Below are 19,859 nucleotides of genomic sequence, written 5' to 3'. Positions count from 1 at the left end.
CAGTCGTCCTGTTGAAACAGGCTCCTGTGTGTAGATAATCTTTGAAAATCACTAGTAAATAATGTAGGTTGGTTCCTGCGTAGGTGAGGTGAATAATGTACTGTCCTGCTGATGTAACAGCATTACCAGTGGTGCATTTCAATCAGACCACATATGAAGCTGATGAGGAGGAGATGTTGGGGGACAGTGGAACTGTGTGTCCAGTCCTCCCACTCCTCCCCAGGAATTTCAGCCTTCTGCTCCATCCTCCAAGGGCAGCCATCTTCCCAGAGACTGAATGCAAAATGTGAAACCACAAGTCCAAACACACTGCGTTTGGAGAGAGCTGTGAATCAGAAGCTGCATTCCCACTCCAGCTCCGGGAAATGACGCTCCCTTGACAGATCAACAAATGCCTCGCTTAGACTTTGATCAAAATGAAGCCAAGCAGTCAGGAGTGACATTAGAGATGGGAATTTGTGATGATGACTGAATTAAAACTGTTATCATTTCCAAATGTCCCAGGCCTATATGAATATGATATTTAACTTTGTAATTTCACAGTGGTGATGGCGTTGATCACGTTTGACTGCGGGCCCATATAAGCCTAATACCCCTGTCCCTCCAAACTAGATTCACACTTTTTGAATGTTGAGAACTTGATTGTACACAAAACTTCGATTTACACTGAGAAGGACAGAACAGCTACTTGCACACACTTGTAACAAATACAATCAAGACATGGATCATCTCAGCTATTGAAATAACTGAACCCTCTGGTAAATCTTAGCCCTGTGACCCATGGTAAATCCTGTCATTAAGTAATTTCCATTATAATCCTAACACTGGATGCCCTTCCGGTTCCACCATTATTGTGACAGGAGAGGCCAATAGAGTTCTTTCAGTGACGATGACATTTGGTGTCTCAAAGAAGATTTTATTCTTTCTTGAAGTGGGACAATTGCCCAATATGGTTGGACATGGTGGGACGGACTTGAGACATTAAAACTAAACTGTTAAATAGCAAATTAATTTAACACTTTATTTTACACTATCCTATGTATTTTAGTTACATACCTGCCAAATTTAGTGCAATATAATGTGCTATGTAACAATACTTTAAACTATGGGTAATATACACGATGGAATAATATGTATTACAGTTACATAATTAACTCTAGCCAAACTAATGCACATTATTCCATTGTGTATGTACAAGTTATTACACATTGTTACTAAATTCAGTTGAACAATGTAGATAGTGTGAAGTAAAGTGTAACTCAATTTTAATGAATAATTATTTTTGGTTGATTGATGAATTTAAATCAATACAGTTTCCAAACAGTAACAATAAATAAATAAATAAATAATAAAACAGAAATATTCAGCCAAAAAGGAATAGGCTGAAGCAATGCTTATTTATGTCTATATCCTTAATTTACTTTTAGCTCCAGAACCTCAGTGGCAATCGGTCCCAAAACATTTCAGCCCACAAGATTAGGAAAGCCAGAAGTGCTTTACACGTTTATGGGGTTGTTTTGAGTCTGTGTGACCAGATATGAAACGTTACAACAACTTGTTGATTTTTTTTTTTAGATGAGTTTGGAAAGAACCCGTTTTTCCGTTTTGTCAGCAGAGTTAAACATGAACAATATCTTGTTGAGTTGACTTACATCACCCGGTCAACCAGAACATTAATAAGCACCACCAACAGCCTAATTTATTTGCATTGTGCGTGTGTGCGCACGAGCTTTCGTGCGCGCGTGCGTGCGTTGTTAATATCCATAGTAATGTTTCCCCCCATGTAGATGGAAAACAAAGACAGTGTTACTTTCTTTTAACCACGTCATTATTATGTCGGGGTCGAGGAGAATAATAACCGTGCAATTTGTGAAGTCAAAATCCGACAAAATACAGGACCAAAATCTCACCTGCATAATTTTGCACATACAATATACCCGCTCAGCAAACTCTTACACTTAATTACAATACACAGCCCGCAAATTTCTCGTTAAAAAAAATCATCTTCTTGTTTGAGTACAGGTGTAAGGGCTATTAGGGCAAAGCATAATCGCAGTGTGGTGAAAGTAAACCACTCTTTTCACCAGTGGAGGACATTTGATCTCCGTGCGTAAATGAGCCAAGTTCGAGACTTATGTTATTATAATAAGACACCCCCCCACCCCACCTCTTGGATGTTGGTGTCATATACAGTCAGTCAGACCCACGCTGCCAGTGCTCTCTACTCGGTAGTTAGTATAAGCTGGTGTGTGCGCGTTATAAAGTGAGGGAGTGGCGCTCTGGTTAACACCGAGGGGAGAGTCTCCGCGCGCAGACAGCAGCACGGCAGCGCCCAGGATAACACGATTAGCGCTCTATTAGTCCGCTGGTGAGCACAACACACGGTCCTGTGCGTGCGCCTGTGGACAGAGGCGACAGCAACAGCAAGAAAAAGGCTCCATGGATTATGTCGGCGTCATTCTGAACTGCGTAAAGAAGTTGCGCACAGGGCTTTCATTGTTTATGGTCCTTGGAAGCTTTATGCCTTTGGTGAGTTAACCGATTCTATCTTAACACAGATCTTAAAACTATACAAAGCCAATGTGTTTTACTTATATTGTTCATTTTTCTTTCATTTGTTTCTAGATAACATGGCAGTCTTTTCAATAGTAAAATGAGATTATCCATCATGAAAGAGAAAAACCTTGAAAAGAGTCGTTACTTTCTCTGTCCGTGGCTTCGCAGCCCTACTGTGAGCCACTAGCTCCTGCCCTGACTGGATGCTTTTGTGTAACCTCGTGTGAACTCACATCTCTCTCCATGGGGTTTGACAATGACACCAACGGGACCATGTCCTGGGCACCGTTCAGCGTGCAGACGTCCGTTCTGCTGACAGTGCTTGTGAGCTTCATGATCCTCCTCATCGTGTTTGGGAACGTGCTGGTGATCATAGCAGTGTTCACGAGTCGGGCGCTGAGGGCTCCTCAGAACCTGTTCCTGGTGTCTCTGGCCTCCGCTGACATCCTGGTGGCCACATTGGTCATGCCCTTCTCACTGGCCAATGAGCTCATGGGATTCTGGTACTTTGGGGAGATCTGGTGTGAGATTTACCTGGCGCTTGATGTTTTGTTCTGCACAGCCTCCATCACCCACCTCTGTGCCATCAGCCTTGACCGCTACTGGTCCATCACACAGGCTATTGAATACAACCTAAAAAGAACCCCTCGCCGCATCAAGTGCATCATCTTTATTGTGTGGGTGATTGCCTCTGTGATCTCCTTTCCTCCCCTCATCACCATGAAGAAGGAGAAGAACGCGGAGCACCCAGTGTGCACCATCAACGATGATGAATGGTACGTCATCTCATCCTGCATTGGCTCCTTCTTCCTGCCCTGCATCATCATGGTCCTGGTATACGTAAGGATCTACCAAATCGCCAAGAAGCGGACACGGGCACCCACCGGTGACAGGATGCCCAAGTCCAATGCTGTAGACCAGAAACACAACGGTGTAAATGGAGGCAGAGGCGAGGACGTCAAGCTCAACGGTGAAGGGGACATTGAGCTGAAGGAGCGAGGGGAGGGAGACGGGGTCAAGGGTGAAGTCAATGGAGTGGACATTGAAGAATCCTCATCCTCTGACCACAAAGTGAACAACCCCTGTTCTATTAAAAAGAAAAGCCACCGGGGCAAAACTAAACTGTGCCAGATCAAACCTGGAGACCAAGAGGTGCCCAAATGTGCCCAAAGTAACAAGGGGAGCCGGTGGAAAGGCCGACAAAACCGCGAGAAGCGCTTTACTTTCGTTTTAGCTGTTGTGATTGGGGTCTTTGTCATCTGCTGGTTTCCCTTTTTTTTCACCTACATGCTGCAGACGATATGTGTGTCCTGCAATGTGCCACTGACTCTGTTCAAATTCTTTTTCTGGTTTGGCTACTGCAACAGCGCGCTGAACCCCATCATCTATACAATCTTCAACAATGACTTCCGCAGGGCCTTCAAAAAAATACTGTGTAAAAGGGACTCCAGACGATATGCGTAGAACACTCTGGACTCATGTTGTATATAAGAAATGAAATGCATGGATGAGGGGCTTTACAAATCATAAACCATTCCCCCCCACACAAACTGCAACACAGAATGTCTTCAATGTAAATACTAATTTTATTTTTTTATAGCTCATAGTGTAAATATTGTATGGACGTTTTTTTTTTTTTTCATTGTTATGGATATTGTTGTATATACAGTGCCATATGAAGTGACAGTAGATTGTGTATGGGTTTGACCCTCCGATTAAGAGACATTTTACAATAAGTCTCTTGAAGCGTTATTTAAACTTTTATGAAACCCAAGCCTCTACAACAGGGGTAGGCAAGTTTTCTTGTTTGTGGCCTGTTTATTTCCCCATAGTCAAAAGAGGGGGACCCCAACGAAACCCATTGCTTTGTACAATTAGTAGGGCTGTTCATCATACAGTATTAAAGTGGGGAGTTACATTTTTAAAGGAATTTACATTATTTTTAATCCAGCGTTTTGAGCTCTGACATGCGCAACTGTATTTCCAAGCTCATTCGGGGGTCCAGAAGATATATGCTGGGGGGGGGGTGCCTACCCCCGCTTTATAAAATATAAAATTCACACACGTTTCAGTGGTGATGATTGTAGCCTTCACTCAGCCATAGTGTAAAATGCTTGGATAACTTCTCATTAGAGGCCTTTTGTTCCCCGCAATGAAAAGCTATCTATCTCAAGTGTTTATGTCCTCCCATTGTAGATCAGCCGTCCATATCTCCATAATAATCTGGGGCAGTGTTGGTGGTTCATTTGCTGTTATGTGTTATCAAACTGTGTCATTAAGTAAAGAGTGGAGCTTGTCAAACCAGAACTTGATGGACTGGTCTCTCTGTATTGTTGCTTTTTTCATTTAATTCCACCTTCCAAATCACGAAACTCGATCACTTCTCACATTTATAGAATAGGAGGTTGCCAGTTTCCTTGTGGAGGCCGGAGCAAGCTCGGGCCATTCGGTTTTAGCAGTCATGAGGCACTTGTGCAAAGATAAATTGATCTTTTGGGAGCTCCCTTGTTCGGAGCCCGCTGCGTTTGTGTGCAGTGTCTCTCGGCACGTTTACCAAAACTGTGAGAAAGAGGGGCGAGGCGTGGGAGAGTGCGTATGCTTGTCAGCCGCTCATGTAAATACACAGTACATGTCCCACTGGACAATCCAGTCATCTTAGGCCACTGCTCTGCTACTGTGAAGATTAACACAATCGACACTGCTGCTCAATACGCCTGACACGCAAAATGGACATGTGGAATATAATAGATTGTACATGTGAACATCAGATCACACAGAAACTATTTGTTGCCTATTTTCAAACAAATACGTAACATATATTAAAAAATGCATTCATTTCATAAAAAAATTTGAACTAATTATATAATTCTAAACTATTGACCTTTAGTTTAATAGAAACAGCAGAAAAACGTTCATTTCCAACCATATATTCAAAGCCTTTGATGGATCACTGTACAGTTGGTCCTATAAAGAACATATTTGCACATGGCCTAAGCCCCTATTTATAGTAGGCGGCATTAAACACTGGACACAGAGGACTGCTATGTGTTGCTCTGCAGTGGATCTCTTGCGTAATCTAACCGAATCGTGTAATTGATTTATGAAGCAATTGTGATGATTTTAAGAAACAAAGGCATACTTAAATCCACCTCATAATAGGAAGCTAACCTTGTCTCGGTAAAGGGTGCATTTTGTGTCCATGGTAGAGAGTGAAGTTAATTTTCAGCTCCTCTTATAGGCATAAGGTGCTAATAAGCTGGTGCTCTATACGCAGTCAAAATCCCACACACTGTACAGCTCTTTCAAGCACAACAGGGAAGCAAATGGATGAAAATCGCCCTAGTGGAAGATGAAATATGCAAAAGGCTAATCACTCACTGAAATTAGTTTTATTTCTGACTATAAACAAAGCTGAGTGATGCAGATGGGAGATAGTTACCAATTCAAAATATTAGCATGATCCAAGTGCGAGGAACAGGACATTCAAAGCACCAAAGCTTCTGTAATTTCATCCTTCTGCACCAATAAAAAGGGCTTGTCATCACATCAGTGTCCACGTAACACTTCAGTCGGATACAGTTGTGATGTATTTAGTTAATCTTCAAAACAACATACACTGTTTTGAAGATGTATGCAGTATTATCACCAGGATTGAAAGTAAATTTAGCTTCCTCTAAAAAAAGCTATTGTTAAAAGTCATATGTAGAGCAAATTCAAACCATTATGTTTAGAAGCTTTTCATTGGTATTTGGCATTTTTTGCAGTGGGTTTGCAAACGGTGGACTTGGATGAGGACCTAACGCAGAGGTGGGCAAACTACGGCCCGGGGGCCAAATGCGGCTGACCTAGCCTTTCAATCCGACCCGAAAAAACATAATGAAGCCCGATATGAAGGGTGAAATCCACAAATGTTTCTCAGACATAAAGAAAGGTAATAAATAACTGCTGCTATTTTGTTGCTTTTTAAATGTAATTATTTGAAACATTTCTATTCGCAACTTGCCTCAAAAAGTTTGCAGATACCCAACATATCTAATGGTTCGTTCCAGGCAATAGGGTAACTGGTAAATTCCCCACCTCCCCCTTGGAAAAATGCCTTGGAACGCCACTCGAACTGGTAAACACATTGTAAACTCGGAGACCTCAAGACTGCTACGAGTTTGCATACAAGATGAAGACAGTAATGGCGCCACCCAGAGGAGGAGGGCCGCTAATGATAAAACTGAAGCGAACGTTACTTTTGGTCACATCTTTCAACATATAACGTTATGTTGCATGTTTTTAATTATATCTGGTTTGGAGAAACGTTCACATAACGTTAGCATCGTATGAGCTAACAGTTGTATTCACCATGTTGTTACATATTAGTTTAAAAACGCTCTGAGGTCCTAAGTTTTAATTTTCAAGTGGGAAAGATACCAGTTACCAGTTGCCTGGAACGCACCATAAATCTCATATTTGGCTGCCTTTAGTGAACATCTCCATGGAGACGAGCTGGAGACGTCCTGCTCTCATGTTGGTTAGTAAACCATCTTTTAAGTCAGGGTTTCTGTGGGGCATTCAAAAGCATTAAGAATCATACAATGAATTATGCCTAAACCAATGCCCTAAAAGTCATTCAAAAGACATTGTATTCAACCTGCATTAAATCTAAATGTATATATTTTCTTAAGAGACAGAACCAACTCAATGACATTGCTCAACCATTTTACTGCATATTGTCAAAAACACAAAACTATTGTCTGAACTAGTTCAGCTGCAGTTTTGACTGAAATTTTACGCTCTCTTTTATTCAGAAGTTCCCTGTTGTGTCCAATTTAGTTTTCAATATTTAAAAAAATCCTCCCATTCTCCTGTTTGATCGAATGTGAATATGAAAATGAAAAATGAAACATGCCAAGATTTTATGGATTTGTGGCATAAGAAACACATCATATTTCGGCATTAAAATGGCATTTTAAAGCATTGAATTTGACTTGCTGCCCTCTGTAAAAACCCTGCAGGTATTTTTCAATGATGATAATATCTGTAATAAAATAAATGCCTATATTGTTTGGGTGGATTGTTACACAGTATGGCTTTAAGGCTGTTATGTTATCTGGAAAAATGGTCAGATTAATTCATCTCTGATAGAGGAGAGTGAATCCGTTTAAGACAAAATTAATAGCTGCCAGCTTTTAACAGGACATGATTTATTGTGGAGGTAATTTGAGATCTGAAATGATTAGAGCAAGTACAGTGAAGCACAGAGGAGCACAAGCTAAAATAACAACAGTATTTTGAGCTTTTGAGAATTGTGGATGGAACATTATCACCTGATCAATAAAAGTGAACAAAAGTTAGTTCAGTATGAGATGTTAGTAAAACAGTCACTCTTCCTTTTTCTTGTGAGCCGCAGTTTGCATATTTTACCCGAAAAGATGTTGTTATTAGACACTTCACACTGAGTCAACACTTCTTGCATAGATTATAGAGTCATTTACACTTTTGTTTTGCACCTGGTTCCGATTATAAACAACCCGATCACGAGTTCGTGTTTTGTTAGAATGACGAATCCATCCTGTTTTCTGTGAGTACAAACGGTGTCAATATTTAATATGATGTGTGAGCCAAAATGCCAGTCAAGGTGAACTGGCAAAACAGAGACACATAAAAGAACTATGGAAATAAGGGATGTATAATGACAAAGAGAGCAGTACAGTATCAACATGGTGGAAATAGCATGGCAACAAAAGAGATAATACAGTGTGCGAACAGGTTTCCAAATTATTACCACGAAAACACTAACCATGTTTCCCCATTAGGCTCTCAGTCGAGTAGGAATTCACATATTTTCTGATAATTTACATTCTTCACCCTGGTTTAAGGTTAGGGTGAGGATTACCATAATTACACATTCATGTACAACGCCATATTCATGCCATGACTCCACTGTGCTGTAATGTAAAGTGCAACCCAAAAAAATCAGAGCTGCATATATTTCCAGTGCTTTTTTTTTTTTTTTTTTTGATAAGTCAGACACAGTTTTCGCCACTATCCCATTTAAATGAAACATGAAATTCCACTTATAAATTATTCATTGTGGCTGAGAATCGGGCAGAGAACGCGGTGCTCCTGTGTTAGTAATGTGTTTGTGTTTTGGGGAGAGCAGGTGAGTCACTCCCAGCTTCAAACTAGATCTGCTCACAGTGAGTTTAAATGGATCGTAACAGTAAAGTTTTACATTGTGTGTTCTTTTTCTTTATCTTTTTAATAAAAGGCGCGTCACACAAGCTATGATTGGATTCTTTGGCACTAAATGACAAATGTTCTTTGCAGACTCTTAGAAAGCTCTATCTATAGCAAGGCTGCCCCAACAAATGTTTTGACAGCTATTCTCTGAAAAATATATTAAGAGAGCCTTTGACTGAATTGTCTCAGTAGCATTTAGCCTCTTTGCTACAACACATTCAGACATTATGTGGAGTTTGTTTATTGTGACTAAGATTGATTTTTAAAAGTTTATGCACATGCGCATTCATCTGGGGGCCAACAGAAATTGTTCATAATATTTTTCTTTCCTACTTTTTACTCTCTTCCTTTCTACCTTCCTTTCAAAAAATATTTTCCTATGTAAATATTTAGTTTATTCAACAGGATGTTATTGGGACAAGAGCAATTTGTCAAATCGAAATGCAAAGGCTTACAAGCTGTGTTTGTGCCATTTATGTGTGAGTGTGAATAAATGATCAAGGCTCTATCTGGAGGAGCTTCATCAATAATATTGAAAATATGGGAAATATCCTGGCAGGAGCATGATGATTGGATGAGGCGACTGTGGACAGAAAAACAGGGACGTCCGACCAGTAGCTGGAGAGCTTTTTACATTTCTTCATGTGCTTGTCACATTTTAGAGGAATTTGTTCTGAAGATTTGAAAAGAATCTGTATACATAAAGGTATATAGGGTGAGGTACAAGGACACGATCCAAGTCATTTTATTTCATTTTGTTGAAATATCTTGGCTACAAACCCTAGGAACCCGTCGCATAGTTACACAAGTGTCTTCGAAGCAGAAGTAGCTCTGATGGTTGTGTTTCGTAAAAGTAGCTAGATGCTGGAGACCCCGCTGTTGTGTGTGTACTTCAATTTCTGCTTGTTTTACATACAATTATAGCCTGGCCTATCACTGGGCTGATGTGCTCACTGACGGTCCAGTCGAAGGAGCCAGCTGTTTCAACTAGCAGACCCTCTTCCTCTTCTTTCACAGACACTCAGTGCTCAGCCTTTTGGGAACAGGAGCATGGATCATCAAGAGTGCACATCCGTCTCCAAAAGGCTAAAACATGCGGATAAGTGCAGCCACCATTCAAACAGACGGGGAGGAAATGTCACTGGAGAGTTTTGCCAAGGCTGAATTCACTTGAGTTTCTCCTAAAGCAGCTCAAGCAGCTTATTAATACTCATGTAAAAGGAAAGCTACCTTCATTAGTAGTGTTATAGTGCCGAGATATAACCGAGCAGAGTCAGACGTTCACGTTATTTATTCTTACAGCATTAAATAGGAGGGGCTAAAGCCCATTTTACTGCATTGACCAGAGCGTTTATGATCCAAATGTACTGTAAACACATGTAAGGCGGGCAAACACGCAAACGCAACAACATTCAATCTTGAATGGAACAGCAAGCGCACAGCAAAACACTGCAATACTGTGAACACAACACCACACATCGTGAAATAAGTCTGACTCTGCAGTATATAAAAAATATGATAGAAAACACTAGTTAGTCCGCCCTTACAGAGTGAGCTCCCGAGCACATATGAATGTGGGACAGACTTACTAAAAAACAAACACTACAAGGACAGCAGAAGTCAATGTCACTATAAAAACAAAAAAATATATAAATCAAATACAAAATACTTGAATGAACTTTCATTTTTAAACAGTTAAAATGGCTGTACCTGTGCGTCGAATCCCATACACAGTTCCCGTTCAACAGCACAGATCATAAGCACGGCTAAAACCCTTGTGCGTGCGTCCTACCTATAAAAACACAATTAAAACCTGGACACTGCCACGTACCATACCTTAACACATAATGAACAATCTGAAACACTCACCAAACAATGAATCACAAACAATCATGGCGTGGGCCCAGCAAATGTCCTGGCCTCCCACGGAAACTGGTACCTAGCAGGGAAACGCTAAACTTCCTATTTAACACAGTTCCGGTGGGTGAGCAGCGAAACCGTGAGGTAACAGTAGCCTGTCTGGGATTCTCAAATATTCACAAATCTGACTGAAATTAATCACAATCAATCGTAATTGATTCAAACCAGTTAATCGTGATTATCCACAAAATGACATGTAAAATTGTAAAGCCTGCGATAAAGATATTAGTTTTTAATTTAATCATAGTGACTTTCTTTTCATTGATCTACAATTTCTCCATTGTGAGATCAATAAAGGCTATCTTATCTTATCTTATCTTATCTTATCTTATCTTATCTTATCTTATCTTATCTTATCAAACAAAGCTGAAAGAAAACACGCTCATTCGGCATGTTGGAGTAAACATAAGCCTGTTTTAGTCACATAATCACTAATGTCTGACCGACCAGAGCTCGGCCGCTGATACACAACAGCAAACACAGAAGGCAAAAGCTAGAAGAACGCACTACAACTGGTCTTACATCTTTCAGCAGCAGAAAATGGCCAAACAATGCATTTACCAAACGCAAAATGATTTCAGAACAGATCCAGCGCTTGTCACCGTTTGAGGAATCACAAAGTAAATAATCATCTCTGCACTTACCTACATTGTCGTGAACGTCAAGTGAGTCGTCAAAAATTTTAATATATCTGTAAAATGAAGCTTCTGCGCAAATTCAATCTGGAAGACCTCCACTCATTCAATGCCTCATGGCTGGAGCTCCTCACAATCATCCAATCACAGCCCTATCTCAAGCCACACCCACATGCCTATCTCCACAGCTGCACAGTCCTGCTTCAGCCATTCATTGCCCATTGCTCTTTTTAAGCTTCCTCGTCCATAACTTGGCCATTTCCCAGCTGTGCTGCGACCCTCCTCCCCCCCTCCTCCGCTTGGCTTCTCCCCGGCTCTGCTCGTCATTGTCAACTGGCCGCCCCAGGTCCCTCCTCTGCCTCCGGAGAAAGACTCATTCATCATTGCAGTGTATTTCATATAGTTAAATCAATCTTCCACCAGGGTCTGAGCCCCAATTATGATTCATGTCCAATAAAAAACTCCTAACGCCACTCTGTTTGTGTGAATCTTTTCAGGTTGAAATCCAATCGTGTGAGCATTTGTTCCAGTTTTGGGAAGACAGAACAACAATAAGACCATGTGGTACTTAAAGGAATAGGCCACCGTTTTTACATACTGAGATATGTTCTTACCTTAGCTTTGATGAGTTCTTTAGGACCTGTCTGATCTTCACCCGTGCCTTCAGTCACGTAAACACAGCGCAGACGGCGTTAGCATTTAGCCTCTCCCCCTCTCCTCTATAGCTCCAAAACAGGTCAAGATAGAAGCTACCAAGCTCTTGCACATTTTCCCTATTTAAATATGGTTATGTGAAGTGTTCCACTACAAAGTATAATTACACAAAATTAAACAATGTGGATTTTCTAAGCGGATAAAAGGGGGAACTATATTGTAAGGTGTGATAATACCAGGAGTAGTTCGAAATCCGCGCAGTAATCTTCACTTTACTGCGCAGTAATCTTCACTTTACTGTGCAGTTGCCAAATTACTCCTGGTATTATTACGCCTTACAATATAGTCCCCCCTTTTATCCACTTAGAAAATCCACATTGTTTAATTTTGTGTAATTATACTTTGTAGTGGAAAACTTTACGTAACCATAATTATTTAAATAGGGAAAACGTGGAAGAGCTTGGTAGCTTCTATCTTGACCTGTTTTGGAGCTATAGTGGAGAGAGGGAGAGGCTAAATGCTAACGCCGTCTGCGCTGTGTTTACGTGATTGAAGGCACGGGTGAAGATCAGACAGGTCCTAAAGAACTCGTCAAAGCTAAGGTAAGAAAATATTATATCAGTATGTAAAAACGGTGGCCTATTCCTTTAAATCAATGAACGTGTAAGGACACCCGCCCAGCACCTCCTCTGATTGGTCCCTTGTGCAGTCAATCTCTCAAGAGGAAAAAGTAATTAATTACATAAAAAACTGAAAAATCTGAAAAATCGAAGGCATTACTAACAGTGTTGTTTGTAAAAGATGTTATTCCCAACATTGCTCACAATTTCTATAAGTGACAAGCAGACTGCCTTTCCCAGTTTCCAGTGTGTGGAAATTAGCTCACCTACCTTTAAGGACAGGCCGGGCCTCTGCTCCTCGTACCTCGTTTAAGGACAGGCTGTGCCTCTTCTCCTTGTACCTCTTCTAAGGACAGTTCCGGGCCTCTGCTCCTCGTACCTAAGGACAGGCCGGGCCTCTGCTCCTTGAACCTCTTCTATGGACAGGCCGGGCCTCTGCTCCTCGTACCTCTTCTATGGACAGGCCGGGCCTCTGCTCCTCGTACCTCTTCTAAGGACAGGCTGTGCCTCTGCTCCTCGTACCTCTTCTAAGGAGAGGCCGGGCCTCTGCTCCTCGTACCTCGTCTAAGGACAGGCCATGCCTCGGCTCCTCGTACTTCTTCTAAGGACAGGCCGGGCCTCTGCTCCTCATACGTCGTCTAAGGACAGGCCGTGCCTCTGCTCCTCGTACCTCGTCTACGGACAGGTTGTGCCTCTGCTCCTTGAACCTCTTCTAAGGACAGGCCGTGCCTCTGCTCCTTGAACCTCTTCTAAGGACAGGCCGTGCCTCTGCTCCTTGAACCTCTTCTAAGGACAGGCCGTGCCTCTGCTCCTCGTACCTCGTCTAAGGACAGGCCGTGCCTCTGCTCCTCGTACCTCGTCTACGGACAGGTTGTGCCTCTGCTCCTCGTACCTCGTCTAAGGACAGGCCGGGCCTCTGCTCCTCGTACCTCGTCTACGGACAGGTTGTGCCTCTGCTCCTCGTACCTCGTCTAAGGACAGGCCGGGCCTCTGCTCCTCGTACCTCGTCTAAGGACAGGCCGGGCCTCTGCTCCTCGTACCTCGTCTAAGGACAGGCCGGGCCTCTGCTCCTCGTACCTCGTCTAAGGACAGGCCGTGCCTCTGCTCCTCGTCTAAGGACAGGCCATGCCTCTGCTCTTCGTACCTCTTCTAAGGACAGGCCGTGCCTCTTCTCCTTGTACCTCTTCTAAGGACAGGCCGTGCCTCTTCTCCTTAGAAGAAGTACGAGGTGCAGAGGCACGGCCTGTCCTTAGAAGAGGCAGTGCCTCTATGGAGCGTATAGTGTTTTCTTTCAGGTCAGCAGAACACTGCTGTGGAGTAAAACGACTCATTCATAAACATAATTTTGTTGTTGTTGCTGCAGTGTTGCAGCATTGAATTTCACGCATTCTCCTCTTTCCTCTCTGCGCTGCGCCTCCACAGTGCAGGTAGCAGTTCAACACATGAACAACATGCGTAGTTACACCTGCAGTTACACATGCAGTTAGAGGCGTGCGCATGAGGAAGGCGCTAGCACATGAGCGTTTATAGTGTTAGTTACTCATTGTTTTCCTTATAGTGTTTTGCTTTGCCGTGTCACTACAGTAGCTGCCCTCAGCAGATATATGCCCCGGAAACATATTAACAAACGGGGCTTTGAAAGGGGGAAATTTATCGCAAATTAATTTATTTTATTATTGTACACTTTTACACAATGTGCTATGAAACCTGCCACAACTGCAGCTTGAGTGGAAGCCTGGGTACTGTTTGATTTTCGTGCAGCAGAGTTACTTACTTTACCACTATATTGTAAATGAGGCTTTTGTGAACACACAAAAATCAAAAAGACTATTCGCAATGTTCTAATAGAGAACTCAAAATAGAGTGTAAGCGTCTAAATCAACACAATATATTTCAATGGCGGTTTGCCCAGCTTAATTTCATCATCTGACAAAATTGTGCATTGACTGAATTTTTCTATTCTAGATGGGTAGTTTTGGAAGAGCTACTACCTCCAACTTTCCCAGCTTGAAAACGGGAGACATTGGGTACTGTTACTTTAACTATTCTGTACTATGCCACAACATGACCATCTTGACTTTACTGGTACACTATTACTTAAAAACATCGAGTCACAGCCCCCTCCCTCTTTGTGTGGGTGAGTGTCAAAGGTCATGGCAATATGAAAGGTTGACCAAGACACCCACATACTACACATGCCTTATTTGAGCGTGACACCCGCCTATACAGGGCCACTGTAATAAACATGATTATTCACAGTTACTGATGACTCACTGCTGTGTTGCCCCGCTGCTGCGTCTGTCCTCTGGATAATTCACAGCACTTTTGTCATCAAAATTACAGTGAACCCGCAAACACGGCACTAACTACCAACATATTTTTAACTCTCATGGCTCTTAATCCAGCCGCACTGGAGGGAGGCCATATCAATCTGTACTCAAGCCATGTTACTTCAAAATAGTATCATGAACAAATTCCTGTGACACTTTCAGTACCGCTGTCTCTGCGACTGCTTCTGCTATATTTAAAAGAATGTTAAAAAAAAGTCAAAATTTATGGCTTTTTACATCTTGATGCTTTTATATTAGTTACTGTGTATGTGCAGCACTTTGAAATCAGTCTTTTTTTTTTTTGATGAAATGCGCTATTCATGTAAATATGAAATAATATATGCACTGGATTATTATATATATTATATATATATTATATGAATATTATGCATTTTATGTCTTTGGGTTCAACATAGGACATCTAAAATTAAATGTTCAACAATTTGGACAAAAATATTGGGGGGGGGGGGGGGGGGGGGGGGGGGGGGCTATTGCGCGATGCCCAATAGGCCTATTTTGAGCACATATACAATAGGCTATATGCACAGTTTCCCCACGTGACGTCTTCCTGGACAGTCAGCCAGACGCAGCACTTCCTGTCGCTGGTCGTTTACGTTCACAATTAGCAGGTTCCCACACAAAAATAGCGATAGCTCAGGATATGGTTAAGGACAACGAGTTACTGATGGACAGTCACAGCAACGTATTACAAACATCATGTTCGCTGTGAATCCAGCACCCAAAGGAAACGCCAGCTGTCGTAAGGTAGGAGCTTTTATCTTAGAGCTAAAGGCTAGTGTTGAAAAATGATAATATAACATGTAAACAAGTAAATATTATTTAAACTACTAACAGGACGATTCTGTTTTGCGCAGGCTCGTTCAAAACTTTGCGCTAGTTTTATTTTTTATTTTGTAAGCCGCGTTAGCTTCAAGACAAAAACATCCACCGTTATGAACACAGAGGTTTCCTCCAGTGAAGTCGTTGCGTCTCACGTAATATTTTTTAACCTGCTCCAGCCACATCCGAACTTTTACTCGCTGTCCTTTACCAAATCTTAAGCTATTGCTTAATTTCTGTGGGACCTGCTAATTTTTAATGGGAACAGATAACAGACAGGAAGGACAGCCTCTGGCTGACTGTCCAGGCGGAAATCACGTGGGGTCACTGTGCATATAGCCCATAACAGCATGCACTAATGTTGCCAACCCTTTTGAAATGAAGGCAACTTACTTATTAGATCTAAACACAAAGCATTTCACCCATTTGACACCATGCACTATTGGTAAGTTGAGAAATAGGAGCATGATCGGTATTTATGACAGTTAAATTACTTTTGTGACGTAGCAACATGTGATCTGGAATTTATTCTATCACTGATGGCTCTAGTGTTGCATTTTGGACCTCTGGGTGAGACCAGGGACAGTCAACAAAGATTTCCCTGGAAAATAATTCATCTGTGCAAATGTGTTTCCAGCAGCCTATTATGATCAAGAGCAATCAACACCCATCTACGCTCAGACACATGGCATTATGGGAACACATTATTAGACCTCAGAGCCAAGTCTGTCGCTACACTCGCTACACTGAAGTGAATCTCAGGAGCACGTTGTGAAGTTATGGCATCAGCAGCGACAGCGGAAATGACAGTAGAAATGGTGTAAAAGACACTTTAGTAATGGAGTTAATAACTTGGGCTGTAAGAACAGGAACTGTTATAAAAAGAAATGTATGGGTTTCAGTCACTTTTTTGCTCTACTATTCCATTTTCGCTATGGCAACAGTCTTAATTTTACATCACATCAGGAATATGATGTTAAAATATCTGATGGAGGGTTGGAACCTACAGTATACTGTACATCATTGTACCATAGGGGCAAAACCTTGTGATTTCTACCTTATAATTATGGATTTTCCTCAACTCTAACATTATACAGTACTTATGTATATTTGATATGGAGGGTCCGCCTGATCCCATCAGATCTCGGAAGCTAATCCGGGTAGGGCCTAATTAGTACCTGAATGGGAGACCTACAGGGAATACCACATAGCCCGGGTGAAGGTGTAATGATAATAATAAGAACAACAACCTTGAAATCTCTATATGGAAAATCAATGGGAATTTAGTCTCTGTTTGTTGAGTTTTAGTTTATTTATTTAAAAGGAATCATGTACAGTTATAACATAAATGTCGCCATTTGATGCATTGTACCAGAGTTAGCCTGAGGCTAATTTACATCTGCAGTCTCTGGCAGGGAACGGACAACCCATAACAAAAGACAAGACGAGATTCACAAGACAAGGTGTTGACCAAGAAAGACAAACCACATACAACACTACAGATTCAATATTTGTATTTATTTATTTATTGGTTTATTTGGTCGGGATGCTAATGAACATACATGGGTCTCATGCATGTAAACACGCCACGCAGGATTGTAACCTTGGGCTAATTTCCATCTGTCGTCCCCCATGCGCACTCTCAAACACTCTCTCATTCAGCCTGGCCTATTGTTCATGTTTTTAGTGTTATGGGAAACTGGAGCACCCAGAGGAAACCTACGTAGACACAGGAAAAACATACAAACTCCACACAGAAACAGAAACCTTCGAGGTGTTAAGCACGAGCGCTAACTGCTGTACTACCGTGCCGGCCTTGGCCAAGACACATCAACGACACGAACACAAACAAAGTCAGAACCATAGTGTGTGCAATGCTGGCTACTTTTGAGATGTTTTAGAGTTCAGTTTTCAGTAAATTTAGTTTTTCTTCTGCCTTAATTTGTTTGTTACTTTTAGTGACACATTTTAAAGAGTTATTTTTCTAAAAGCCAATAGTTTGAGAGATGATTTCACACAAGGTTGTCTGTACACAGCCAAGGTTTACTTAACAAATGATTGGATATTAAAAATTTAAACGGCACAAACAACTTCAGGGCTCAATTATGAGTGCCCTTTATTGCTTTTTTATGATACTGTATGTACTGCAGATGTACACTGGTCTCAACCCAAGCTAACCAACTGAGACAAGAGCACACTGAAGTGGCAAATAAACAATTACCTTCAGGCTCAACCAGATCATATTGCCAAAAACGTCATCAATCGGATGTTGAAACATAAAGCTTTAAATTATTTTTAGAAGAGTTTTTAAAAGGTTAAATTTGTCATATGAAGTATGAGGGACACATGAAGAATTCCATATTAAGGCTGAAGTAAAGCCAGATTAACAATGCTGTGAAATGAGTGTGACCTGTCACACGCATGCACATCCATATTGAGTTGGAGGAGTCAAAGCATCAAATGCAGATGTTTTGACCTGGTTTGTGGCTAATACATTTCTTTCAGGGCCTACTAAAACTGATACAAGCGTCTTCATTTTCAACAAAAAGAAAATGTTAAATCATATTTTCAGTTCAATGTTTGTGGATTATTATTATTTTCATTATTGGCTGGCATTTTAAAGAATAATTAAATATGGTATGGCATAACAAGCACCTTATCTTGTGTTTGTACGTCAATTCCTGAAATACCTTTTGGATAAGCCAACATTTTGCAACTTTTTCCCTAATTCTGAAAAAAGAAAAAAAAACTGACAATTTTAATCCTGACTGCATAAAATATGTCTGAAACTGACTCCGGCGCACTTGGCAGCACGGACTCACACCTTACTTTGCTATGCAAATTGAGAACATTTGGCGAGAGCATTCGAAAAGCAAAATTAGAATTTTTGTAGCATTTTGCATACTGTGCTTCTTTGTGATTACTCAATATAAAAGTCACGAAACCCTCTTCGTTACTACTGTTGTCTCTCAGTGTGACGGACAGCTCAGGAGGATGTGTGCTCGGTGACAGGGGCAGGCTGAGGCAGAAAGGGCATTAGGAGAGAGGCGCTGCAGAGTATAATGAGAGACTCGTGTGATGATGGACATGCCTGTGGGCGCATTGAGGACACTGTTCTCCAGCACTACACATCAACGCACCTGTTTAGAGCTGCCTCCTCTGTTAGCCATTAATGTGGCTAAAGATGTATTTAGCATAAAGAGAGAACTCAATGATATCCTGTCAAAGCTGCATTTAGTAATACATCCATAAAACATATGCAGAGAGTGTTGTTTATGTCACGCTTCCAGATGTCCCTCCTGTTGGCAAAGCTTCCAATAGCCTCAAATCGTGAGGGAGACTTTATCAAGGGATTTTTCATGCAGTATAGGAGTCTGACACTATATGCCCTGTTTGAATAAAGCTTCCGCAGTACATCTGTACCGGTTTATGTTGAGAGCTCCAGGGATAATTTATCATATACAGATGTCTGTCTGTACGTCCACAACACTGACAACTAGCAGAATCATGTAATCAACACAAAAACACAAAGAAACTGGTTTAATGATTTGTTTGAGGACCCCACCCCTCCACTCCTTTCTTTTGGGTTAGCGAGACACGTTAATACATTTTGGAGACACATAATCTTAATGTCCTTCCATAATTGAATAGTCATTAGCACAGTATGATTACAGATTATATGATTATTACTGTACTAAAACAACGAGTTACAAGTTAGATAAAGGCTTCCGAGTGAGATCAAGACAAAAACTCCACATTTGGTGCTCTTTTTGTGGGCGGAAATACAAGTAGCAGAGCCTACCATTGTGATGGGGTCCAATATATAGTGGCACAGTGGGTTCTCTGAGTTCCTCTTAGAACATGCACAATAGGGCTCTTCTATTGTGCATGTTCTATTCAGTGGGACTTTATATGTAAATGTTATGAATGTAATTGTGCATGTTCTTTCTAAATCACTGACTTTCCACAGTGTCTGATGTATACCACTGTTATGATGAAAACATTGTGAATTAGCAAACACGTGGGTGTCAGTGGGACGATAGTAAGGCAAACTGTAAGATGTCACAGTGGAA

General features: G+C 41.3%; 2 protein-coding genes across 2 annotated transcripts in view; one reads left to right on the top strand and one right to left on the bottom strand.

Annotated features, from left to right (window-relative positions):
• Positions 1-2,194: 2,194 nt before the first annotated feature.
• adra2a (adrenoceptor alpha 2A) lies at positions 2,195-4,855 on the top strand. The gene is made up of 2 exons (XM_079554438.1): positions 2,195-2,529; positions 2,626-4,855. The coding sequence occupies exon 2, from the start codon at positions 2,800-2,802 to the stop codon at positions 4,018-4,020; it is 1,221 nt and encodes a 406-aa protein (XP_079410564.1). The 5' UTR covers positions 2,195-2,529; positions 2,626-2,799; the 3' UTR covers positions 4,021-4,855.
• Positions 4,856-15,848: 10,993 nt separating this feature from the next.
• Positions 15,849-19,859, bottom strand: part of pnpla6 (patatin-like phospholipase domain containing 6) — an 88,175-nt gene continuing 84,164 nt past the window's right edge. Inside the window, exon 38 of the transcript XR_013792743.1 lies at positions 15,849-16,031. The gene's annotated coding sequence lies outside the window, so the exon portion shown is untranslated. The remainder of the gene's footprint in view (positions 16,032-19,859) is intronic.

This window comes from Gobius niger, assembly GCF_951799975.1.
Source record: "Gobius niger genome assembly, chromosome: 3".
NCBI lineage: Eukaryota > Metazoa > Chordata > Actinopteri > Gobiiformes > Gobiidae > Gobius > Gobius niger.
Note: the sequence above shows the minus strand (reverse complement) of the source record. Positions and strands in the feature narration are given on the sequence as shown.